The 27737-nt window shown below is 45.8% G+C and overlaps 1 protein-coding gene across 5 annotated transcripts in view; it reads left to right on the top strand.

The window, feature by feature from the left end:
- Positions 1 to 27737, top strand: part of prkcz (protein kinase C, zeta) — a 426501-nt gene that overhangs the window by 190624 nt on the left and 208140 nt on the right. For all 5 annotated transcript variants that reach the window (XM_078425700.1, XM_078425701.1, XM_078425698.1 and 2 more), the window contains one exon: positions 25447 to 25532. In XM_078425700.1, the coding sequence (XP_078281826.1) occupies positions 25447 to 25532 (86 nt within the window). The remainder of the gene's footprint in view (positions 1 to 25446; positions 25533 to 27737) is intronic.

The following is a 27737-nucleotide window of genomic DNA, read 5'->3' as shown; positions in this document are numbered from 1 at the left end:
CGTTTCCTTTATCTGCATTTCTTTCACACAAGAACACAAGAAAATAGGAGCAGGAGCAGGCCAACCGGCCCCTCGAGCCCACTCCGCCATTCAATACGATCATGGCTGATCCTACCCCAACCCCCTTCCCACTATCGCCCTTCTTCCCACCCAAAAGAACCGTGTGATCTCCTGGGAGAGGCGAAAAACCGGATAAAAACCCAGGCCAATTTGGGGAAAAATCTGGGAAATTCCTCTCCGACCCCAAGCTAGGCGATCGAAACTTGTCCAGGAGATTACTCAGGTCTTACTATACTAACCATAGTTCATGTCCACTTCCCTGCCCGTTCCCCGTAACCCCTAATTCCCTTGTCTATTAAAAAACAAGCTATTTCTGTTTTAAATTTATTTAACGTTCCTGCTTCCACAGCTCCCTGAGGCAGCGAATTCCACAGACTAACCACCCTCTGAGTGAAGAAGTTTCTCCTCATCTCAGTTTTAAAAGAGCCCCCTCTTATTCTAAGACTATGCCCCCTAGTTCTGGTCTCCCCGATCATCGGAAACATCTTTAGCGCATCCACCCGATCAAGGCCCCCTCACGATCTTATACGTTTCAATAAGATCGCCTCTCATTCTTCTGAACTCCAATGAGAAAAGTCCCAACCTACTTAACCTTTCCTCATATGTCAACCGCCTCATCCCTGGAATTAACCGTGTAAACCTTCTCTGCACTGCCTCCAGAGCAAGTACATCCTTTCTTAAATATGGACACCAAAACTGCACACAGTATTCCAAATGCGGTCTTACCAATACTGTATACAGCTGCAGCAAAACCTCCCTACTTTTATACTCTATCCCCCTGGCAATAAAGGCTAAGACTCCATTGGCCTTCCTAATCACTTGCTGCACCTGCATACTAACTTTTTGTGATTCCTGTACTAGTACCCCCCAGGTCCCTTTGTGTTGTATTACCACGCAGCTCCTCCCCATGTAGAAAATAACTTTCTTTATGATTTTTTTTCCCAAAATGCATAACTTCACATTTATCAGTATTAAATTTCATCTGCCAAGTCGCTGCCCACTCTCCTAGCTTATCTATATCCTTTTGCAGGCTTTTTCTATCCTCCTCACTCCCTGCTTTACCTCCCATTTTTGTGTCATCTGCGAACTTGGATATATTACACTTGGTCCCCTCCTCTAAGTCATTTATATAAATTGTAAACAGCTGGGGTCCTAGCACCGACCCCTGCGGAACCCCACTAGTCACCAATTGCCATCCCGAGTATGATCCATTTATCCCAACTCTCTGCTTCCTGTTTGAAAGCCAATCTTCTACCCATGCTAATATATTACCCCCAATCCCATGATTTTTTATCTTAAGTAATAGTCTTTTATGTGGCACCTTATCAAAAGCCTTTAGGAAGTCCAAGTGTACCACATCCACCGGTTCCCCTTTATCCACCCGAGATGTTACTTCCTCAAAGAATTCAAGCAAATTAGTCAAACATGACTTCCCCTTCGTAAAACCATGCTGACTCTGCCCAATTAAGTTATGCTTATCCAAATACCCCGTCAGTATTTCTTTAATAATGGTCTCCAACATTTTCCCCGCCACAGATGTGAGACTAACCGGTCTATAATTACCAGCCTTCTGTCTACTTCCCTTTTTAAATATAGGTGTTACATTAGCCATTTTCCAATCCACCGGGACCCTTCCTGACTCCAGGGAGCTTTGGAAAATTATCACCAATGCATCCACGATCCCCACCGCTATTTCTCTCAAGACCCTAGGATGTAATCCATCAGGCCCAGGGGATTTATCCGCCTTAAGCCCCATTAATTTACCTAATACCATCTCCTTAGTGATCTTAATAGTGCTTAACTCCTCCATTCCTATAGCCCCCTGTTTCACCTGTTTATCTCTCTATATCACCGTCTATATCTCATTTCCCTTTCCCCTGACTCACAGTTGGAGGAAGGATCTTGACCCAAAATGTCACCTATTCCTTTTCTTCAGTGATGTTATCTGACCTACTGAGTTACTCCGGCTTTTTGTGTCTATCTTCAAAGTCTTATAGAGCTGCATCATGACTTCCAGGGCCTGACGGCCTGAGCTATAGGGAGGCTAGGATTTTTCCCCCCTGAAGCACAGGAGGATGAGGGGTGACCTTATAGTCTCTAAGTGTATCCTTCATTACTCATCATTTGAAATGTTATTGCTTACCAATTTCAAAAGACACGAAGCGTTAGAATAACTCAGCGGGTCAGGCAGCATCTCTGGAGAAAAGGGATAGGTTTAATGTGGAAATACTTCCCCTGTTCTTTGGGAGGAGAAATCCAAGATTGTGACCAGTGCTGATGTAGGAATAGTGCTATATTTCCAAAGTCACAATAGCGTGTGATTGGGAGAGAAACATGCTGGTGGCATATTTCATCTTCCAGATGCAAAAGTGATAAATTGGTAGGACATTGTCAAACAAGGGGAATATTTTTGCAGTAAATTATTTTTGCAGTAAATTATTTAAGAATATCGGGAAGTATGCATAGCTGTGCAAACCGATAAATTTGTTAAAAATCTGTAGGCATTGAATTCCTTCGCAAACCACATGGCAATCTGCATATTTTTTAATTTATTCTTTTTTCATGATATCTGAAACATTGGCTTGGGTAGTTTTTATTGAACATCCCAAAATGTCCTTGAGAAGGTAATTGCGTGCCTTCTTTTTGAACAGCTGCTGTTCTTTGCACGCATATTGAGAGGTTTGTGAATGGTAACCCAGCACTTCTGAAATCAATTTAATTCTCACTTGACAAGGTGAAAATTACCATGTTCTGGTGGTTTTATCTCTTGGGAATGGAGTGAAGCAATTATTGTGCACCTGACATTCAACAGGTCTGAAAATAGCTTAAATGGTTGCAACATTGTGAAATTTGCACAAAGTTGCACAATGAAACAACAAATGTCTGAATCATTCTGAGGGCAAGGCAGCATTCTATTTTGCTATAAAGTGGATTCTATATTGTATTATTGGTTTGCCATACCATTTTTCGTAAGTGTATGAGTTGATTATTGAGTATATGGGAGAATACAATAACATTTCTTGCACTGTCGTTTGGGTAAAAAGCTCCAGGATTTAAAGTCAATATCAAGAGTCATGAGTATTTAATGGTCATATGCACTCTGCCGCTCGTGCCCTGTTTGTTTGGGAGGTTATAAATTTGCAAGTTGCTGTGAAGGAATCCTGGGCAAACTGCTGGAGTACATTTTTTTAGGTGATGCACAATACATCTGAGGTTGATAAGTCTTAGAAGGAACGAAGGCAGAGGTGGGCCCCATGGGCCTTAGTGCCTGCTTTGCCCTTCAATAATATCATGGCTGATCCATTCTTGGCTTCAACACCACTTTCCTGCTCTCTTTATGCCTCTCGACTATCTTGATCAGATCAGATTGCTTTATTGCCACATTCACCGTGCAATGAAATTAATTGTTCACAGATGAAACATACATAACCGTAGTGATGAATACAACAGTAAATACAAAGACGTGCAATAAAAAAGATGCAAGATTGTAATGCAATCTGGAGTGGTGCAAAATAAATTACAGTACAAGAACTGAATAACCGAACGAGGTTGAGTTAAGAGTAAGCATTCTGGCAGCGTTCACCAGTTAAGGAGGTAATTGATTCAGGAGCAACAGTGGAGAAGAAGCTGAGCTTAAGTCTGAACATCCGAGCTATCAAGTTCCTGTACCTTCTCTCGGAAAGTAGAAAAGAGAATGACCTGGCTGGAAGGCATCGTGAATGATACTTTTAGGCTTCCTGAATGGGAAAGAGATAGAGTCATAGAGTGATACAGTGTGGAAACAGGCCCTTCGGCCTAAATTGCTCACACCGGCCAACATGTCCTAACTACACTATTCCCACCTGCCCGCATTTGGTCCATATCCCTCCAAATCTGTCCTATCCATGTACCTGCCTAACTGTTTCTTAAATGTTGGGATAGTACCTGCCTCAACTACCTCCTCTGGTAGCTTGTTTCATACACCCCCCCACCCTTTGTGTGAAAAAGTTACCCCTCAGATTCCTATTAATTCGTTTTCCCTTTACTTTAAACCTATGTCCTCTGGTCCTCAATTCATCTACTCTGGGGAAGAGACTCTTTGCATCTACCCGATCTATTCCTCGCATGATATTATACACCTTTATCAGATGACCCCCTCATCTTCCTGCTCTCCAAGGAATAGAGTCCCAGCCTAGTAGGTTGCAAACACAATACAATACAATACAATACACTATATCTTTATTGTCATTGTACAGGGGTACAACGAGATTGGGAATGCGCCTCCCATACGATGCAATAATTTAATTAGCTAGTCAGTATTAATTTAAACAACGCAATGAAACAAATTGTAAGTTTTAAAACAGAATAAAGTGCAAGTAGATCTGTGCCGGATCACTGTGCGATGTGACCATCCGGCTCAGCAGGACCGGTTCATAGCAGCTATGGCCCTGAGGATGAAGCTGTTCCTGAGTCTGGAGGTGCGGGCGTAGAAGGCCTTGTATCGTCTGCCCAATGGTAGAAGTTAGAACAGACTGTTGAAGGGGTGTGAAGAGTCTTTGTGGATGCTGGTGGCTTTTCTGAGGCACCGTGTGTTGTAGATGCCCTCCAAGGCTGGTAGCTGTGTTCCGATGGTCCTCTGAGCTCTATGGACTACCCGCTGAAGAGCTTTCCTCTCTGCCTCCGTGCAGCTGAGGTACCACACAGGGATGCCATGCCACATGCCCTCTTTCTAATGCCACATGCCCTCTTTCTAATCTCCGGGGACTTCAACCACGCACCCCCATCATCCACTCTGCCCACGTTCACCCGCACCAGAGACAACAAAATACTGGCCTTATTTTATGCCAACGTGTGGAGGCATATAACTCAGCACCTCTCCCCCCCTCCCCCCCTGGAGAGATCTGACCACAACATGATCCACCTCCAGCCTGTGTACAAACCTCGTGCACAGGCAACCAGCGGTGACTCGCACAGTTAGAGGATGGTCCGAGGAGACGGAGGTGGCTCTGAGAGACTGTTTCGAAACAACTGTGTGGGGGGAACTCTGTGATGGGGAGGACATTGACGGTCTGACCCAGTGCATCACGTACTATATTAACTTCTGTGTGGAGAACACTGGACCCACCAGGACTGTACAGTGTTTCTCCAACAACAAACCCTGGGTCAACCCTGACATAAAGAATCTCCTTAAGGAGAAAAAGAGGGCCTTTAAGTTGGGAAATAAGGAGGAGCTGAAGGCTGTGCAAAAGGAGCTGAGGAGGAAGATCAGAGAGGGGAAGAACAGCTACAGGAAGAAGATGGAGGACCAGCTGCAGATGAACAACATCAGTGGAGTCTGGAGAGGCCTCAAAACCATCTCTGGGTACAAGGAACCGGACTCCCGGGCCGTGGGGGACCAGAAGTGGGTGAACGATCTGAACCTTTTCTTCAACAGGTTCAATCAGTCACCTACCCCTCCCCCGGTCCAGTCACCCCTGCTGCAGCCCCCCTTGTCTGCACGTCCAGTACGCTGCCCCACCTCCCCTCCCACAGCACTTGGGTCACAGTCACCACCCACTGCTTCTGCTTCTCCTGCCCCAACCCCACCACCCCCACCTCCTCCCCACACACCATCCCCCCCCCCCCCCACACTCCCTCCTCCTCTCACACCCGTGAGCACCCAGCCCCTGTGCTCCAATCTGTCTTTCTCCACAGACCAGGTGAGGAATGCGCTCAGGAAGATCAATGCGAGGAAGGCGGCTGGTCCGGACGGCATCAGCTCGAGGCTCCTCAAGTCCTGTGCAGACCAGCTGTGTGGGATAGTGGAGCACGTCTTCAATCTGAGCCTGAAACTGGGGAGAGTTCCACAGCTGTGGAAAACATCCTGCGTGGTACCGGTACCAAAGACGCCGTACCCGAAGGAGCTCAACAGCTACAGGCTGGTGGCACTGACATCGCACCTGATGAAGACACTGGAGCGTCTGGTCCTCGTCCATCTCCGCCCCCTGGTGAGACCATCAATGGATCCGCTGCAGTTCGCCTACCAGACTCGCATCGGGGTGGAGGACACCATCATCTACCTGCGGAACAGAACTCTCTCACACCTGGAGAGGACGAATAGCACTGTGAGAATCATGTTCTTTGATTTCTTCAGTGCATTCAACACCATCCAACCGGGGCTTTTGGGGGGCAAGCTGGAGCGCACAGGAGTGGATCACCACCTCACATCCTGGATTCTGGACTACCTCACCAACCGACCACAGTATGTGAGGACAAAGGACCTGGTCTCCGACAGGGTGGTCTGCAGCACTGGGGTTCCGCAGGGAACAGTGCCAGCTCCATTCTTGTTCACCCTGTACACTGCGGACTTCAGGCACAGCTCTGCAGACTCCTATCTACAGAAGTTCTCTGACGTCTCTGCCATCGTCGGCCTCATCACGGGCGACGAGGACAGGGCGTACAGAGAACTGATCAAGGAGTTTGTGGACTGGTGCCAGCGGAACCGCCTCCGGATCAACGTGGGGAAAACCAGGGAGATGGTGGTAGATTTCCGCAGGCGCAGCCAGGTCCCCCTGACACCGGTGAACATCCAGGGAATGGACATCGAGAGGGTGGATTCTTATAAGTACCTGGGTGTCTACCTCAACAATAAACTGGACTGGACTGAAAACACCAATGCACTATACAGAAAGGGCCAGAGCAGACTTTATCTGCTGGGGAGACTCAGGTCCTTTGGAGTGCAGGGGGCACTCCTAAGGACCTTCTACAACACGGTGGTTGCATCGGTCATTTTCTATGGAGTGGTCTGCTGAAGCAGCAGCATCTCAGCGGCGGAGGGGAAGAGACTCAACAAGCTGGTCAGGAAGGCCAGCTCTGTCCTGGGTTGCCCTCTCGACTCAGTATAGGTGGTGGGAGAGAGGAGGATGATGGCAAAGCTCACATCGCTGCTGGACAACGACTCCCACCCCATGCAGAACACTGTCACTGCACTGAGTAGCTCCTTCAATGACAGACTCCTTCACCCCAAGTGCGTGAAGGAGAGATATAGGAGGTCCTTCCTTCCCGCTGCTGTGAGACTGCACAACCAGCACTGCTCCCAGTAGACGAGTCAACAATAACAGGTAAGAACACACGGAAAACTGATGATAATTTCTGTATCTTTTATTTATAATGAATGATCTCTTGCTCTCTTGCTATCCACTTTGCTGCTGTAACACTGTAAATTTCCCCGGTGTGGGACGAATAAAGGAATATATTATTATATATTATTATTAGTCAACCTTTCTCTATAGCTCACATCCTCTAGTCCTCGCAACATTCTCGTAAATCATCTCTGTACCCTTTCCAGCTTGACAACATCTTTCCGAGAACACGGTGCCCAGAACTGAACACATGATGCGGAGTTAAAGTGGTTAGCAACCAAGAGATCCCGTAGGCCTTGAGATTATCTGTTGTCGGCCATGATTAGTCCTGTTTTTTCTCTTCTTCCAATGATATCCCCCACTCTCCCTACTAAAATCAGACTGAAGATGGGTACCCACCCGAAATGTCACCTATTCAATTTCTCCGGAGATGCTGCAGAATGCCGAGTTACTCCAGCATTTGTGTCTATCTTCCAAATAACTTGCTCTATTTGTGTGATGACTGACTAATTTTGTTCAACCTGACCAACTCTCCTTTTTTCATTCTTTTGTATATTCTAGCCTGGTCCAAGTGGGCCAGACTTGGTCCAAGTGGCCAATATCACCCAGACTTCACAAAATTAGCGACACATTTCACAGATAAAGGATCTTAACTACCCATTTAATGGTTACGTCATTTTATTTACAGGCTTTCTTTTGGTGCCACCTACTCCACCCCCTGCTTCTCCATTGCTTTAACTAAATTGCTTTATTTCTTGCTCAATCTGATAAACTCTTCAACCTAAAACAATAATTGTTTCTCTTTTGATATGCTGTCTGACGTGCTGAGTTTTTTTCAGCATATTATGTTTTTATCACAGCAGAAAGTTACTGAATAAGAGTGGTCTGGAAATTGATCACAGTATTTATACAGTGTAGGAAAACAACTGCAGATGCTGGTTAAAATCGAAGGTAGACACAAAATGCTGGAGTAATTCAGCGGGTCTATGTCCCGCCCCCTCCCCTGACATCAGTCTGAAGAAGGGTCTTGACTCGAAACGTCACCCATTCCTTCTCTCCTGAGATGCTGCCTGACCCGCTGAGTTACTCCAGCATTTTATGTCTACCTTTATATAGACCAGTGGTTCCCAACCTTTCAAATATAGCGACCCATTTTAGAACAAGCAATCATGAAGCGACCCCAACCCTTAAAATATCTTATATATACATTCGGTTTTTGTACAACAAACTGCCATATATTGCGATTATTGAATTATAGATTATTTATTCATAAAAAATTCCAAAGCTCCTACAAACATTAATTAATTGCAAATCAATTCAAAATTGTTCGAACACACAAATTTCCACCGTTATGTAAAATATGTTTATGAACTGACTTTAATGAGACGGCTGGTATTGCAGTTTTTTAGCTAGCAATTCTATCCTGGGCTCCGTTGTCGATATGGCACACCTCAAGTCGTCTTCCAGATTTAATTTATTTCGGTATTTGTTTTTAAGGATGAGAAGTTGGGAGAATGCTGCTTCACATAAGTAAGTTGTTGGGAAGGGGAATAAATTCCTTATCGCGATTTCTGATATTACTGGGAATTTTTGGAAACTTTTTGCCCAAAATTCTTGTAGTTGCAATTCACCAAACCATGATTTAGCTTCAAAATTGTTTTTTAAGTCGATGAACTCTTCTTCTGCTGCTTCAGGGATATTAGATACATTGGCATTGAATGGGTTGATTGTAAGGGAGAAAGATTTGCAACATTCATCAGGAAAATAACTTCTTAATCGAACAGTAAGAATTTCCAAATGCTCTTGTATCAAGCTATATAAGTCATCGATGTTAATTTCATTTGCCGCTTCTTCAACAAATTGGACAAGTGTTGGGAACATGTATAATTTCTTATGGTTAATTTTGGTGATCCAGAGTTCCAATTTCATTTTGAAAGACGATATGTTTTCAGACAAAGATATTATCGTACTTTCCTTACCCTGTAATCCTGTATTAACACTATTAAATATCTCAAAAATGTCGACCAGGTATGCCAATTTGCACAACGTAAATTCATCCGTCAACAATGATTCATATTCGCTTGCATTTTGAGAATCGAGAAATATTTGAAGCTCTCCTCTTAATTCAAAAAATCTCTTCAACGCCTTTCCTTTCGAGAGCCATCTTACCTCTGTGTGAAACAATAGTGCTTCATGCGTTGATCCCAAATCCTCACATAAAACTTTGAAGAGCCGTGTTGCAAGTGGCCTTGATTTAACGACATTTACTGCTTTAATCACTCGGTTAAGCACTTCTTTCAATGGTTCAGGTAACGTCTTGGTAGCTAATACTTGTCGATGAATCATGCAGTGAGTCCCAATTACTTCTGGAGTCACTTTTTTAACCAACGATTGGAAGCCAGACTTACAGCCGAGCATTGCAGGTGCCCCGTCAGTACAAACTCCGCATAATTTCTTCCATTCAATTGAATGTTCATTAAAGAAATCATCAATTAAATCAAAAATATCAGCAGCAGTAGTTGAAGTTTGCAGAGGCTTACAACACAAGAATTCTTCTTTAATTTTTTCATTTTTATAATAACGAACATACACAAGAAGTTGTGCAAAGTTTGTCACATCAGTAGTTTCATCAAGCTGTATGCTGAACAGCCCAGTTGGAGTTTCTTTTAATTCTTGAATAATTTGGCATAAAATATCCTCGGACATATCTGTTATCCTTCGTTTTACCGTATTGTTTGACACGGATAGAAGCGATAATTTATTTACCGCTTCAGGACCGATCATGAGACGTACAATATCTTTGGTGCATGGAAAAATAAGATTCTCAGCTATTGTGTGTGGCTTTTTAGCACGTGCTATTCTTAATGCAACCGTGTATGAAGCTTCAATGGCGGCTACATTTTTGTTTTGAAATAATCCACTGCTATCAAGCCGGCGGCTTTTGACACCAACAACTTTTGCTTTAAAAAAGTCAATACTTTTATCTTTCAAATCAGGGTGCTTAGTTTCGAGATGTCTTTGAAGTTTAGCTGGTTTCATAGACTCATGAGCAAGAACTTCCAAACATACTACACACTGTGGTCTTTCCACACCTGCATTAACTATGTCAGTGAATCCCCATTTCAAGAAATCATCACTGTACTTTCTCTTTCTTACACTCATTTTTAAAGGGTTAAGAATCACTCGAACAAAACTAACTACGTGTCACTGCAAGCGCGCGTACAACACTAGGTAAGTGGGAGGAGCGACAGCGGTGGCGCGACCAAGACAAAACAGAAACCAAACATGTTCAATACTGGCTTGAGTGACAACACGTTGTGTTGAGTGACTTAGGGAACTGTTACATTTAGTTTCATAGTATGAATTTATATAACTATCTTAATATGCATTTCACCGTGTTTTATATAATATTCATATCAGCTCAAAATCATTTAACGACCCCATGGCATTGGTGTCGCGACCCCGTTTGGGGTCGCGACCCACAGGTTGGGAACCACTGATAGACAGTGGTTGGTTCTCAACATATACATGAGTATTTGCCACAACATTTTGAGATGGGGCCTGGAACTGACCTTGTGTATGTAAATCCACAGAGAGTAAATCAGCAGGTAGTGAATGAATGCATAAAAGACTGATTTATTTAGTGAATGGTAATAGTTATTTAGTTTGTTATAGTTTATCTTGCACCTGGTTATGCTTCAAAAACATTTCGGCTTAGGAATTATTTTTAAACTTTTACAATTGTTTTAAGTCTCCTTAGGTTACTGATGTGTGTCCGCAAATGTTTCTTTATTATCTCAACAAAGTTAGGCTTGAGACTTTAGTAGATTGAGGACAGCCAGTTCCAGGAGACTCACTGTGATGGATGTTTCTTTTTGTTTGGTGTTAGTTGTGATTGTATGTGTTATTGCATTTTTATTGATTAATCTTATTGGTCTTATTGTTCAACTGCGGGTAATGTTTCATTTTACTACACATTTATGTGTATGTAACAAATAAACGACTATTGACTATTGACTCATCCAACATCCTCCCACTCCCCTGCCAATTCCCTCCCTCTGGCTTTATAATCAGCAACTCTTCAAATTTGTCTCACACCGTCCTTCCTTTCTTTTCTTTGGCCTTTGTTCCAACAAGCTGCCGATCAACCCCCACCCCCCCTTCCTCACCTGTGTCAACCTATTACCTGTCAACCTGTCATGCAGGTCCTGCCTCTCTCCTTTTCCAGTTCTTTTCTACCCCCTACAATCAGTCTGAAGAAAGGTCTCAATCCGAAATGTCACATATCCATGTTCTCCAGAGATGCTGCTTGACCTGCTGAGTTACTCCAGCATTTTGTGTCATTTTGCGTATTAACCAGCATCTTCATTTTGTTTGTTTCTAAGTAGTCGCTGTCAGTTTTGTTTTGATTCCAGTTACTTTTTAATATTTTGTTGGTCAAAAGAGATGCTTTTTTCAGGGTAGTGGTTATATTGAATTTACGATTGTACAATAATGTCTGATTGTACATCAGCGGATCGAGCAGCATCCATACATTCCATAATTCCAGACCTGAAACAGCGTTCGTCCATTTTCCTTCCCATTTGTTGCCTGATCTGCTGAAATCCTCTAACACTGTTTCTAACACTGGAACTAAGATTTATTTTTCTTACAGGACACAGATTAATACAGATCAATGAAGGTGCATGCCCTGCACTCATTATTGCCAGCAGGCTTCATTATCACCAAGGCTAGGTTACTTTTTTTATTTTTTTATATCAAAAAATACTTTATTCAAGTAATAAATATCATTTACAAAACATCTTTTTTTTAACAAGCCCATCCGACATTTCCGGAGGTTACACATTCAATACAGGCATTTACTTCCAAATTTACATACATTTCCTTACATTTCCAGACATTAACCCTTATTTGGAGGGGCGTCTCTCTCCACCACACCCTGCCCCCCATGTCCAGCAGCGGAAGGACCCTAGACTGTGCTCCTCCCCCACAGGGCCTTGGCGTTGGCTGCACCGAGCTTCAGTGCGTCCCTCAGCACGTACTCCTGCAGTCTGCAGCGGGCCAGTCGGCAACATTCCTTGACGGACATCTCGCTCCGCTGGGAGGCCAACAAGGCTCGGGCAGACCAAAGAGCGTCTTTCACCGAGTTGATGACCTTCCAGCAGCACCCGATGTCAGTCTCCGAATGCGTCCCTGGGAACAGTCCGTAGATCACAGAGTCCTCTGTGACGGAGCTGCTCGGAATGAATCGTGACAGGGACCCCTGCAGACCTCTCCAGACTCTCTTTGCAAATCCACACTCTGTGAAGAGGTGGGCCACCGTCTCCTCTCCGTAGCAGCCGTCCCGAAGGCAGCGTGCGCCGGTAGTGAGGTTCCGGCGGTGCAGGAAGGATCTGACTGAGAGGGCTCCCCTCACCGCCAGCCAAGCCAGGTCTTGGTGCTTGTTGGTTAGTTCTGGCAATGAGGCATTTTGCCAGACCACGCCACAGGATCCATTGAGTCATCCCCCTGCAGGACGTTCCGTGCTGACCACTGCCCGATAGACTTGTGGTCAAAGGTGTTGGTCCGGAAGAACCTTTCCACGAACGACAGATGGTTCGGCAATGTCCAGCTGGCTGGTACATTGCGTGGCATCTGCGCCAGGCCCATCCTTCGCAACACCGGAGACAGGTAGAACCTCAGCAGGTAGTGGCACTTAGTGCCCACGTGCCTTGGCTCTATGCTCTGCCTGATGCAGCCACACACGAAGGTGGCCATCAGGATGAGGGCGACGTTGGGCACGCTTTTACCCCATTTTCTGCCGACTTGTGCATTGTGGCTCGTCTCACCCGGTCCATCGCCGACCCCCAGATGAAGCGGAAGACGGCCCGGGTGATCCCTGTGGCGTAGGAGGGGGGGGACGGGCCACACTTGCGCCAAGTACAGCAGCCCCGAGAGCACCTCACACCTGATGACCACATTTTTCCTCGTGATGGAGAGGGAGCGCTGCTTCCACAGCTCCAGCTTCTTCCCCACCTTGGCTATCCGCTCCAGCCAATTCTTGTTACACGCCTCAGCCTTCCCGAACCAGATCCCCAGCACCTTCAAGAAGTCGGGCTTGATGGTGAAGGGGATGGAAGATCGGTCGGGCCAGTTGCCAAAGAGCATGGCCTCGCTCTTCCTGCGGTTTACCCTGGCCCCCGTGGCCAACTCAAACTGGTCGCAGACGCTGATCAGTCTGCGGACCGACCCTGGATCCGAGCAGAAGACGGCGACATCGTCCATGTACAGGGAGGCCTTGACCTGAGTGCCCCCACTGCCTGGCAATGTCACTCCTCTTATGCTCGCATCCTTCCTGATGGATTCGGCAACGGGTTCAATGCAACAGACGAACAAGACAGGGGAGAGAGGGCAACCCTGCCTGACTCCAGACCTGACGGGGAAGCTGTCTGATTCCCACCCATTAATTTGGACTGCACTACAGATATCGGTGTAGAGCAGTTGTATCCACTTCCTGATTCCCTCCCCAAAGCCCATTTTGGAGTGCACGTCCCTCATGTACGTGTGCGATATCCTGTCGAAGGCCTTCTCCTGGTCCAAGCTGACCAGGCAGGCATCCACCCGTCTGTCCTGCACGTAGGCAATGGTGTCTCTCAGCAGCACCAGGCTGTCTGAGATTTTCCTGCCAGGTACAGCACAGGTTTGGTCCGGGTGGATCACCCGTCCCAGAGCAGACTTGACCCGGTTGGCGATGGCCTTAGACAGGATCTTGTAGTCTACATTTAACAATGTGATGGGTCTCCAATTCCTTATGTCATTCATCTCCCCCTTCTGCTTGTAGATTAGGGTGATGCTGCCCTTCCTCATAGAGTCTGACATGCTGCCGGCTAGAAGTATATTACTGGGGTTTGTAATTACTAAATTAACTTCTGCGGTTTTACTGCTTGAGCTATAAAAAGCTGGAAGTTATTGGAAACAACTACCTTTAAGCAAAGTGCGTCAATGTTGATAATTTCCAAGTGAGTACCAAACACACTCTTTTGAAATTGGCAGAAGCTACAGTTGATCAATTACTTGAAACATTGGATAGATAACCTTGAGAGAAAAACAAGCACATTTTTGTAAATATATAATACAACACATATATGACATAAAAGCTTGCTGACAATGCTCAATAGAGTAGAACGAAATCTGCCAAGGATTCTGCCATCACATCAGGATTTAGTGTTAAATTAAATGCAGTTCTGTTAGTAAGTGTTTCAGTCACGGGTATCCTTGTGCATAAGCATTTTGCTAAAGAAACCAACAAAAAAATATGGCGCATATTAGTCATAAAAACCACCACAGAAACATAACCTATTTTCTCACAACTTGCAGTCCAAGGTGAAGTTGAACATTGACTCATTTGCCAAACATGGTCCCAGGTGTAAAGTCCAATTTGTGTACCACAATTTTTTTTTTGCTTTTAAATTTTGCCACAAGAATATTTTGAGCATGGGATGTCACATGGACCTTGAGGTTTTTATTCATTGTGTATCATTGGTCAGGCCAAAGTTCATTGGCATCCCTAACTGCCCTTGAGAATATGGTGTGAATCACGTTTTAGATTCACTGTAGCACAACTGGTGAAGGTATCCCCACAATGCTGCTGGATAGGTTGTCCCTGAAATTAGATCCAATGAGATAAGTAACAGTGATTATATTTCCAAGTTAGCATGGTGTACAATTTGAAGGGGAATGAGGAGGTAATGCTGTTCCTATAAATTTGGTGCCCTAGTCCTTGGGGATTGAACTGGCAGGTGTAAGGGGTTTCTGCGCCGAGCTTTCGCCCGACCTAAGGTCCCCGTGCCTTGCTCTGATCCCTTGACCAGGCCGCGCACACTGGTTCCCCGTGAGTGGTTCGACCCACTCACCCCCTACGGTTCTAGACACTGGACTTAGATGCAGGAGCGTTTATAGTGCAGAAAAATTCAACCAGACCAGATTTGAAAACAAGGGTTTAAATGAAAAAGGCTTTTATTTAGCGCTTGGGACTATTGTCCATGAATACTTATACAGTTCTATAAGACATATCTATAAGACACATACCGAATCACATGAATACTTTTGACTATGAATCATAAAACGCACAGTTCTACAAGACATATACACGAATACCCTTTTACTCAGAATTCTAAAACGCACAGTTCTACAAGACATATACACGACTGTAAGATGGGGAACGTACGACACATCGCAAAATTGACCAACACATATTCCTTTACACACCCACGTTTATTCAAACCACCCTCCCCTCTACACTAAACTATGTCCAGGATATGCAAGATCGGGGTACATGCTCACAATAGACAATAGACAATAGGTGCAGGAGTAGGCCATTCAGCCCTTCGAGCCAGCACCGCCATTCAATGCGATCATGGCTGATCACTCTCAATCAGTACCCCGTTCCTGCATTCTCCCCATACCCCCTCACTCCGCTATCCTTAAGAGCTCTATCCAGCTCTCTCTTGAAAGCATCCAACGAACTGGCCTCCACTGCCTTCTGAGGCAGAGAATTCCACACCTTCACCACTCTCTGACTGAAAAAGTTCTTCCTCATCTCCGTTCTAAATGGCCTACCCCTTATTCTTAAACTGTGGTCCCTTGTTCTGGATTCCCCCAACATTGGGAACATGTTTCCTGCCTCTAATGTGTCCAATCCCCTAATTATCTTATATGTTTCAATAAGATCCCCCCTCATCCTTCTAAATTCCAGTGTATACAAGCCCAATCGCTCCAGCCTTTCAACATACGACAGTCCCGCCATTCCGGGAATTAACCTAGTGAACCTACGCTGCACGCCCTCCATAGCAAGAATATCCTTCCTCAAATTTGGAGACCAAAACTGCACACAGTACTCCAGGTGCGGTCTCACCAGGGCCCGGTACAACTGTAGAAGGACCTCTTTGCTCCTATACTCAACTCCTCTTGTTACGAAGGCCAACATTCCATTGGCTTTCTTCACTGCCTGCTGTACCTGCATGCTTCCTTTCAGTGACTGATGCACTAGGACACCCAGATCTCGTTGAACTCCCCCTCCTCCTAACTTGACACCATTCAGATAATAATCTGCCTTTCTATTCTTACTTCCAAAGTGAATAACCTCACACTTATCTACATTAAACTGCATCTGCCATGTATCCGCCCACTAACACAACCTGTCCAAGTCACCCTGCAGCCTTATTGCATCTTCCTCACAATTCACACTACCCCCCAGCTTAGTATCATCTGCAAATTTGCTAATGGTACTTTTAATCCCTTCGTCTAAGTCGGGCGGCACGGTAGCGCAGCGGTAGAGTTGCTGCTTTACAGCGAATGCAGCGCCGGAGACTCAGGTTCGATCCTGACTATGGGTGCTGCACTGTAAGGAGTTTGTACGTTCTCCCCGTGACCTGCGTGGGTTTTCTCCGAGATCTTCGGTTTCCTCCCACACTCCAAAGACGTACAGGTATGTAGGTTAATTGGCTGGGTAAATGTAAAAATTGTCCCTAGTGGGTGTAGGATAGTGTTAATGTGCGGGGATCACTGGGCGGCACGGACTTGGAGGGCCGAAAAGGCCTGTTTCCGGCTGTATATATATGATATGATATTAATGTATATCGTAAATAGCTGGGGTCCCAGCACCGAACCTTGCGGTACCCCACTGGTCACTGCCTGCCATTCCGAAAGGGCCCCATTTATCCCCACTCTTTGCTTTCTGTCTGTCAACCAATTTTCTATCCATGTCAGTACCCTACCCCCAATACCATGTGCCCTAATTTTGCCCACTAATCTCCTATGTGGGACCTTGTCGAAGGCTTTCTGAAAGTCGAGGTACACCACATCCACTGACTCTCCCCTGTCAATTTTCCTAGTTACATCCTCAAAAAATTCCAGTAGATTTGTCAAGCATGATTTCCCCTTCGTAAATCCATGCTGACTCGGAATGATCCCGTTACTGCTATCCAAATGCTCAGCAATTTCGTCTTTTATAATTGACTCCAGCATCTTCCCCACCACTGATGTCAGACTAACTGGTCTATAATTACCCGTTTTCTCTCTCCCTCCTTTCTTAAAAAGTGGGATAACATTTGCTATCCTCCAATCCACAGGAACTGATCCTGAATCTATAGAACATTGAAAAATGATCTCCAATGCTTCCACTATTTCTAGAGCCACCTCCTTAAGTACCCTGGGATGCAGACCATCAGGCCCTGGGAATTTTTCAGCCTTCAGTCCCATCTGTCTACCCAAAACCATTTCCTGCCTAATGTGGATTTCCTTCAGTTCCTCCATCACCCTAGGTTCTCCGGCCCCTAGAACATTTGGGAGATTGTGTGTATCTTCCTCAGTGAAGACAGATCCAAAGTAACGGTTTAACTCGTCTGCCATTTCTTTGTTCCCCATAATAAATTCCCCTGTTTCTGTCTTCAAGGGACCTACATTTGCCTTGACTATTTTTTTCCTCTTCACGTACCTAAAAAAACTTTTGCTATCCTCCTTTATATTATTGGCTAGTTTACCCTCGTACCTCATCTTTTCTCCCCGTATTGCCTTTTTAGTTAACTTTTGTTGCTCTTTAAAAGAGTCCCAATCCTCTGTCTTCCCACTCTTCTTTGCTATGTTATACTTCCTCTCCTTAATTTTTATGCTGTCCCTGACTTCCCTTGTCAGCCACAGGTGTCTCTTACTCCCCTTAGAGTCTTTCCACCTCTTTGGAATAAATTGATCCTGCAACCTCTGCATTATTCCCAGGAATACCTGCCATTGCTGTTCTACTGTCTTCCCTGCTAGGGCCTCCTTCCAGTCAATTTTGGCCAGCTCCTGCCTCATGCCTCTGCAATCCTCTGTAATCCCCTTTGCTATACTGTAATACTGACACTTCCGATTTTCCCTTCTGCCTTTCCATTTGCACCATGGGGCTATTACTAGGGTTACTGGCTGTTCGTTTTGCAGTATTTCTTCTCGAGTTGCGTGCCTGTTCCTCTCTCTTGCATCCATTCTTCTTGCCTGTCTTTTCTTCCTCCTGCATTCGTTTGACTTCCTTCTTGCGTGAGTTGCAGGTTTCTTCTTGCATGAGTTTAAAACCCAAAGGTCGTGGCCAGTTATACTATTCTGACCCGTCCTATCTCCCGCCAGATCTTGGGATCTCTTTGTTCAAAAAGATATGTATGAGTTCTCTCTCTGATCTGCGCTTATGTCCGGGGGGTACCGGGGATGGCCAGACGGTGTTAATTGGTATTTCGTTGCGAGGTGATGGGTTTAACTGGTTTCCCATCACCTACCAGGTAGTTTTCTATGGGCTATTGTGCCCCCTTAACGAGATTAACTGTGTAGGTCGGCTTGGGGCATTGTGAGTATGCTGATGTCAGCGCCCCAGTGTCTGGACTTCGACCTGGTTTCGCAGGTTTCTGCATGGCCAATACCCATCCATTGTTCTGGCCGTGGCTTTGCAGAAACCTAGAGACTGGGCTGTAAGGTTTTTACTTTTGTGGCTGGTCACGAGGTCCTGCAGCCATCTTAGGACCCACAGATTGTGACATCCTTGGTAAACTGACCGCAGCCTTTCTCCGCTATCAGCCCCAGTCTCCCGTTTAAAATGTCCAAAACTGCAGCTCTTTGGTTTGGTGTTGCTTTCAGAATGAGGGAAAACTTCTCAAATCTTACACAGGTTAGGGGTGCTATTAATCTAGACTGGATAAGTATTTGTGGTACATTTTGTTGATGGAACAAACGGATAATGTGGAGTATGAATGGTCACAAGTTGCTGAACTCAGCTGATCCCTTTGTCCTGGATAGTGTCAAGCTTGTTGAGCAAGATTAAAGCTGCACTCATTCAAACACGTGGAGATATTTTGTTATACACAAAGTGCTGGATTGAATCAACAAGCCAGGCTGCCTCTGAAGCACATGGATAGGTGATGTTTTGGTTTGGGACCCTACTTCAGATTTTTCTTGTGTCTCCGATTCTCCTGAGATTATTAACTTGTTAATGTTAAAATAATTGTACATTTTCAGATATTAAACATTGCTGTGTATTGACAGCGCAGTCACAACTTTCTTTGAGGCTAAACAGGAAGTGACTGTGTATTGCTGACATTTAAGACTAATTAATACTGTTCCGTTGTCAGGAAGTCTGGAAACAGTGCTGTTGAAGAACTAGATATGGTATACTTACTGTGATTAGAAATAATAATTTGCATGAATCATTTTGTAACTGTTCCTATGTCTATGAAGTTCAATTTCATCCTTTACAAGCCTATTTACTTAATGGCCAATGGCTGACATCTTCCCCCAAGGATGCTGCATTTATTAAGGCAGCATTTAATTAATTTGCAGCTGACTCTCTCCTCTGCACTTTGCAGTTCAGTTTAGGCCTGTTTAATCCTGATTTATTAAAGTGGTTCATTTGTAAATGTGCAATCCACTTCAAATTTCAGTGTATGTATTCAAGATAGAGGTTCCTAATTAATTGTGACTGGCATACTCTCTCTGGAGTTCATGCCTAAAGCCTTTTTATTTATTTATTTATCGAATTAATTCGAAATTGGCTAATCCCACAAAACCTGACACCATATCTCAGGTCATATAATAGGAATGTTATAATCTTTAAATTTGTGTGTAATGTCTTTTAATGGCAGGAGATAGTTGAAGGCCCAGCATTGTAAATAATTACCAAGGATATAAAGAAAAGTATACTAAGTAAATACTTTCATTTACTTACTTATTATGTTACCAAACAACATAATTCCCCATCCCATATCTAATCCCCCCTCCCCCCTTCTCCTAAGCCCTTTTTCTTCTTTTAATGCTACTACTTATTCTTTCTATCAGGACCTTCAACTCCCCTTTGACTTTCTTGCCACTTAACTACACTAAGGGTGATTTACACTCTCCAACTAACCAACCAAAGTCTTTGGGAGGCGCGGTAAAATTAGGGCAAAACTGTGAAAACCAACATAGTCAGGGGGTTTATACAAACTACACACAGACAGCATTTGAGTCAGGATTGGATCCAGGTTCCCAGAGATGTGAGGCAGCAGCACTACCCACTATGTAGGAAGGAACTGCAGGTGCTGGTTTAAACCAAAGATAGACACAAAAAGCTGGAGTAACTCAGCGGGCCAGGCAGCATCTCTGGAGAGAAGGAATACCTACTTTGTTACCATGCCATCCAGGTTATGTAAAGTTGGAATAAAGTAATATGAACATTGGAATAAAATCAATTTAAAAAAATGGATGCTGGAAATTATGTCATATCCTCATCCATTGTATCCATTGTTCTCGGTGTGGGCTCCTATATATCGGCAAGACCAAGCGCAGACTGGACGATTGTTTCGCTGAACACTTACGCTGAGTCCACCTTGGCCAATGCGATCAACTGGTAGCCAAACATTTTAACTCCCGTTCCAATTCCCACACTGACATTTTGTGTCCTGGGCCTCCTCCACTGTCAGTAAGGCCACATGCAGATTGGAGGAACAGCAACTCAAATTTCGCTTGGGCTGCTTCCAACCCAGCAGTATGATCGTTGATTTCTCTAATTTCAAGTAACCCCTGCATTCCCTCTCTCCACCCCACTTCCCCCACCCTAGTCGTCCTACTAGTTGCACTGCTCACATCCTTGTATCCCTTTATTATCACCTCTTCCCCAGCCAACAGTGGGCCATTGTGGGCTCCACCCTTCCTTGATCATCTGTTGCCAGCCCTGATTTGTTCTGGCCTTTTCCTAGCTCCATTTCCCTCCTATCTACTTTCAGTCTGAAGAAGATTTTTTTTAAAGACACAAAGTGCTGGAGTAACTCAGTTGGTCAGACAGCATCTCTGGAGAACCTGGATAGGTGACATTTTGAGTCAGAACCCTTCTTCAGACTGATTGTGGCGGGGTGGGGGAGGGGTGGGAAGGAGAGCTGGAATAGAAGGTGCAGGACAAAGCCTGGCAAGTGATAGGTGGATAAAAGTGATAGGTGGACATAGGCAGTTAGGGTTTTTTAAATAGGCATATGCCAGAGTTGAAAGGAAAAATAAGTTCAGAAGTGATGGGAACAGAATTAGGCCATTCGGCCCATCAAGTCTACTCCGCCATTCAATCATGGCTGATCTATCTTTCCCTCAACCCCATTCTCCTGCCTTCTCCCCTTAACCCGTACTAATCAAGAATGTGTGAGAAGAGGTGGGAATAGAGTTGTGAATTGTGAAACAAGACGGAGTGTAGGTGGAAGAGGTTGAGGAGGGGAGAAATGGGTGTGACTATAGGTGGGGCACAGGGAAGAGGGGTGGGGGGGGAGGAAGAATGGCTGGAGGTGGTTTTGGTTAGTTACCTAAAATTGAAGAATTCAATGTTCAGACCTTTGGATTGTGAGCTACCTATGTGGAATATGAGGTCCTGTTCCTCCATTTTGTTTGGGGCCTGGCAATGGAGGAGGACCAGGACAGAAAGGTTGGTATAGAAATGGAAATAGTAGTTTAAATAGTTCTAAGGCCTCCCTCGGTCATGGCTGACCATGGGTGATGCATCCTGGTTGTTGGCTGCTTGTTCCAAACCTTGGCTGGAGCAGCGTGGATGTGCGGTCGGATGCAAGCCTGGGCGATGTCACACGAAGGACAGGCTGTTACCCATGCAGCAGGTCCCCCCTCTCCACGTCGCTGATCGATCCAAAGCCGTTGCAGTTTGCACCAGCGCCATCGCAGGAGCTGCCAGAACCAGGTTGTGGACAACGACCAACTGCCTCTGGGACTCTGACTCCGGATTGTTCTTGAAGTTTACTCCTGGAGCCTTTTCCATGACTGGATATGGCCACAAGGCAATGGAGGTTTTAGAACAGTTTTCCCTCTTCTAGGTGGATTGCCTTCCCAGGCTGACGAGCCTCATCTGCCTGAGACTCGTGGGGTTGGGAGCGTCTACCTTCCCATCCATAGCACCTGCCCTCTGCAGTCTCCATCACGGCAAGGTGACAATCCACGAAGATGGTTAGAAACAGGAGATCTAGAAAGCTTTGGCAGACTAAGCTCAAGTGTTCAGCAAAACAGTCGCCGAGTCTACGCTTGGTCTCACCGATATAGAGTAGCTACATTAGGAACACTGAATGCTGTAGATGAGGTTAGAAGAGATGCATGTAAACCTCTGACTCACCTAGGAGGACTGCTGGAGTCCCTGGATGAATGTGAGAGAGGAGATACAGGAGCAGGTGTTATATCTCCTGCAGTTGCAGAAGAGAACCTGGGGAGGGGGTGATTGTGTGGGAAGGGATGAGTAAACCAAAGAATGGCCGTGGGTCGCTGCAAAAGGTGGATAGGGGAAGGGATGGGAAGATGTGATTGGTGGTGGGATCACGTTGGAGGTGACGGAAATGTCGGAGAATGATGAGATGGAAGAGGAGGCTGGTGGGGTGAAAGGTGAGGATCAGAAGAACTCCATGCACTGTTTGAGGGGAGGGCTTGTGCGAACAGAATTATGAGACATTGAGGAGATGCAGGTGAGGGATCCATGTATGACAGCAGGGAGGAAAGCACCGGAACATCTTTGATGTCCTAGAATGGAAAGCCTCATCTTAGGGGCAGATGTGGCAGAGACAAAGATACTGAGAGATGGGGATATTGTCTTTGAAAGAGGCACTGTGGGAGTAGGTGTCATCCTGATATTTGGGGGAGTTGGTGGGTTTGTAGTAGAAAATCCTTTGTGAAAAGCTTTTGTTGTGTGCTACAAAAAGCTTCCTGACCAGCAGAAAGACATTTAAATCAAGCCATTTGCAGTGATAGATACACGATAAGGGATTAACGTTTGGTGCAAGGTAGAACCAGCAGTTTGATCAAGGATAAACCAATGGCCACCAATGAGGTAGACAGTAGTTCAGCACTGCTCTTTGGTTGTGGTAGGATGTTTCAGTTGCCTGATAACAGCTGGGAAGAAACTGTCCCTGAATCTGCAGGTGTGCGTATTCAAACTTCTATACCTTTTGCCTGATGGGATGGGGAGAACTAGGAGTGGCCAGGGTGCAACTCATCCTTGATTATGCTGCTGCCCTTGCCAACCAAGGCAGTGTGAGGTATAAATGGAGTCAATAGAAGGGAGGTTTGTTTGTCTGATGGTCTGGGTTCCGTCCACAATTCACTTCAATTTCTTGCGGTCTTGGATGGAGCTGTTCCCTAACCAAGCTGTGATGCGTCCTGATAAAATGCTTTCTATAGTGCATCTGTAGAGGTTGGTGAGTGTTGTAGGGGACACTCAAACTTCCTATGCCTTCTATGGAAGTATAGGCGTTGTTGTGCTTTCTTGGTCGTTGCTTCAATATGGGTGGTCCAGGATAAGTTACTGGTGATATTGACTCCTTGGAATTTGAAGTTTTTAACCATCTCTACTTCAGCGCCTTCGATGCAAACTCAGGTATGCTTTCTGAAGTTGATCACGATCTCCTTTGTCTTGCTGATAATGAGAGAAAGGTCGTTAGCTCGACACCAGGTCACAAGGTTGTCGATCTCCTTCCTGTACTCTGAGTCATCATTATTTGATATCCAGCCCACAATGGTGATGCCGACTGCGAATTTTAAAATTTAATTAGATTTATTCATGGCTGCACAGTCAAGGGTGGACAAGGAGTAAAGAAGAGGGCTGAGAACGCATCTTTGTGGAGCACCAGTGTTGAGGATGATCATAGGGAATGATTTGTGCCCTATCCTCACAGATTGGGGTCTGTTAGTCAGGAGGTCGAGGATCCAGTTGCAGAGATGATTGCTGACCGCTTCCTGCGAGTTTGGTGATAAGCTTGGATGATATAATGGTATTAAAAGCAAAGCTGTAGTCTATGAATAGGAGTCTGACGTAGGTCTCTCTTAAACAGGTGTTCTCGAGATGAGTGTAAGGCTAGGCCAATTACATCATCCGTGGACCTGTTGTGGCGGTAGGCAAACTGCAGTGGGTCAAGGCCACTGGGTAGACTGGATTTATTGCGTTCAGTAACTAACCTCTCGAACCATTTCATGATGGTGGATGTCAAGGCCACTAGACGGTAGTTTTTTAGGCATGAGGTCTTGCTTTTCTTCGTCACTGGGATGATATTGGTCTTCTTGAAGCAAGTGGGTACCTCAGAGTGTAGTAGGGAGAGATTAAAGATGTCCGCAAATACTCCCGCTAGCCGGTCCACTCAGCTACTAAAGACACAGCCAGGAACTCCGTCTGGGCAAGTTGCTTTTCGTGGATTTCACCATCTAACCTCTGCTACAGTCACCCTGAGGAGAGGCACACTGGAGTCTGAAGGACCAGGTGTCACGCCCGAGCATAGAAAGCGAGCATAGAAAGCATTCAGTTCGGGTATGGTCGCACTATCGCTAATGATGTTGCCTGACCTTGCTTTGCAGCCAGTTATCTTATCCAGACCATGCCACATTCTTCGTGTGTCTGAGTGATTATACTGGAACTCGGGTTTGTCCCAGTATTGTCTCTTGGATCCTTGATGGCTTAGTGGGCAGTGCAATTTGAGGGCAGAGTGAAAATTAGTGGAAATCAATTAAATTAATGAGTTGATGGGTGCAGGTGGCAGCCTTGATGCACTTGTTTATGTAGCAGAGAAAGAGTTCAGGGATGATGCAGTATGTTTCAAAGAAGGACTGTTCGACATAACCAACAAAAAGGCAGGCATAGCTGGACCCCATGCGAGTGCCATGGCTACACCATTAACTTGGAGAAATTGAGAGGAGTTGAAAGATGATACCTGACCACTGACTTACTCCAGCACTTTGTGTCTTTTTTTGGAAACCAGCATTTGCAGTTCCTTGTTTCTCTATGCCTTTTCTGTATTTTATCTGTATTTCCTAATGACAAAAAAAACCATTGGAATTGCCACAAAATTAAGAAAAAGACATACGGATGAGGCATATAGACAGGCAACGGTAGGATTTTCCCCGACTCTTTTTGCAGCACTCTGTCACAGGGTCTCCTACTGCTATTTATTCAGACTGCGTGAGATGTGCAAGGTGGGCTTGCCTCTCATGCAGCATCATGCTTACTAATCAGCTGCCAGAAGAGAAATACTATTATGCTAAAAGACACAAAGTGCTGAAGTAACTCAGCAGATCAGGCAGCATCTCTGGAGAACATCGAATGGTTTTAGGTGTGAAGAAAGGTCGTCACCTGAAACGTCACCAATCCATGTTTTCCAAAGATTCTGTCTGACCTGCTGAGTTACTCCAGCACTTGGTGTCCTTTTCCTTTATCAAACAATAACTCCCATTCTTTGTTTCTGCATAATACTATCTATGCTGTTGCTTTATACCGTTTTTGTTTCTTTTCCAGAATCAATCTATAGGCGTGGGGCAAGAAGATGGCGGAAGCTCTACCGTGTGAATGGCCATCTATTCCAGGCCAAACGATTTAACAGAGTGAGTAAATGTAGTTGTTTCTTCAATTGTTTGTATGTTAACAGTTTTGCTTTTTCTAAACACCATGTGTATTCATAGTCAGTCCTGCCTTAATGTAATGCAAAAAAATAATCAGAATGTATATTTAACATGTTGCAACTTTATAAGACTCTGCTTAAGCTGCATTTGGAGTATTACAAACTGTTCTGATCATCCTATTACAGGAAGGATGTGGAGACTTTGCAGAGGGTACAGAGGAGTTTTGCCAGAATGCTGCCTGGATTAGAGGGTTTCAGCTCCAGGAAGAAGTTGGATAGACTTGGATTGTTTTCTCTAGAATGTCAGATTGAGGGAAGACTTGCTCTGAAATTGCTTGTATAAGATTATGAGAGGCATAGATCGGGTAGGTAGTCAGAACCATTTGGGGGTGATGGTGGAACCAAACATGATATAGTGTTTAAAAAGCTTTTAAATAGGCACATGGAAGTGGGATATGGATCATGTACAGGCTGATGAGATCTGTTTAACTTGGTATCATGTTCGACACAAACATACCATAGAGTTGCTCCAAAGTGCTGGAGTAATTCAGCAGCTCAGGCAGCATCTCTGGAGAAAAAGGATGGGCAAAGTTTCGGGTCAGACTGAAGGGTCCCGAACCGTAACTTCACCCATCCTTCTACTCCAGAGATGCTGCGTGACATGCAGTGTTGCTCCATATTTGAGGATGTTATGAAGTTGCTTAATATTCTTAAAATCTTTGCAGTTTCATGAGAATGCATCTCAGATTTGCAGCTGCCTGATGCCTTTGTACCAAGTAAACAAATGTTTCCTATCTTAGGCAAGCTGTTATAAATCACCTGGAGGGAGTCTTTTTCTCAAGGTGAATGGAGAAGACAGCGAGCATGTGAAAAAATAGGTTGGGTCGAGATAGAATGAACTGGTTACATTTCTTGTCAGCGATGAACCCAATAATGGTGTGGCAATGGTGACAGCAGTGTTTTTCAATGTCAAGAGTAGGTGTGTAATCTTTCATGTTTGAGGTAGTCATTGCATAGAACAGGGATCTCCAAACTATGGCCCGCGGGCCACATCTGGCCCGCCACGGGATTTTATCCGGCCCACAGTAAGGTCTTAGGCGGCGGGGCCTTGAGGCATAAGAAAATAACTGCAGATGCTGGTACAAATCGATTTATTCACAGAATGCTGGAGTAACTCAGCAGGTTAGGCAGCATCTCGGGAGAGAAGGAATGGGGCAGCAGCTGCTGGCGAAGGTTCACCGGAGAGCGGATCGCCCACATCGCCCCCCCACTCTCTCTCTCCCCCTCCCACTCTCTCTCTCCCCCTCCCACTCTCTCTCTCCCCCCACTCTCTCTCCCCATTCTTTCCCCCTCCCACTCTCTCTCCCCCCCCACTCTCTCCCCCCCACTCTCTCCCCCCCACTTTCTCCCCCCCACTCTCTCTCCCCCCCCACTCTCTCTCCCCCCCCACTCTCTCTCCCCCCCCACTCTCTCTCCCCCCCACTCTCTCTCCCCCCCACTCTCTCTCCACCCCCCACTCTCTCTCCACCCCCCACTCTCTCTCCACCCCCCACTCTCTCTCCACCCCCCACTCTCTCTCCACCCCCCACTCTCTCTCCACCCCCCACTCTCTCTCCACCCCCCACTCTCTCTCCACCCCCCACTCTCTCTTCCCCCCCACTCTCTCTCCCCCATTCTCTCTCTCCCCCATTCTCTCTCTCCCCCCACTCTCTCTCTGCCCCCCACTCTCTCTCTGCCCCCCACTCTCTCTCTGCCCCCCACTCTCTCTCTGCCCCCCACTCTCTCTCTGCCCCCCACTCTCTCTCTGCCCCCACTCTCTCTCTGCCCCCCACTCTCTCTCTGCCCCCCACTCTCTCTCTGCCCCCCACTCTCTCTCTGCCCCCCACTCTCTCTCTGCCCCCCACTCTCTCTCTGCCCCCCACTCTCTCTCTGCCCCCCACTCTCTCTCCGCCCCCCACTCTCTCTCCGCCCCCCACTCTCTCTCCCCCCCACTCTCTCTCCCCCCATTCTCTCTCTCCCCCCACTCTCTCTGCCCCCCACTCTCCCTCCCTCCCCTCCCACTCTCCCCCCACTCCCTCCCCCACCTCCCACTCTATCCCCACCCCCCACTCTCCACCCCCCACTCTCTCTCCCACCCCCCACTCGCTCTCCCACCCCCCACTCGCTCTCCCCTCCTCTCTCCTCCCCC

This window comes from Rhinoraja longicauda, chromosome 30 (genome assembly GCF_053455715.1).
Source record: "Rhinoraja longicauda isolate Sanriku21f chromosome 30, sRhiLon1.1, whole genome shotgun sequence".
Classification (NCBI taxonomy): domain Eukaryota; kingdom Metazoa; phylum Chordata; class Chondrichthyes; order Rajiformes; family Arhynchobatidae; genus Rhinoraja; species Rhinoraja longicauda.
Note: the sequence above shows the minus strand (reverse complement) of the source record. Positions and strands in the feature narration are given on the sequence as shown.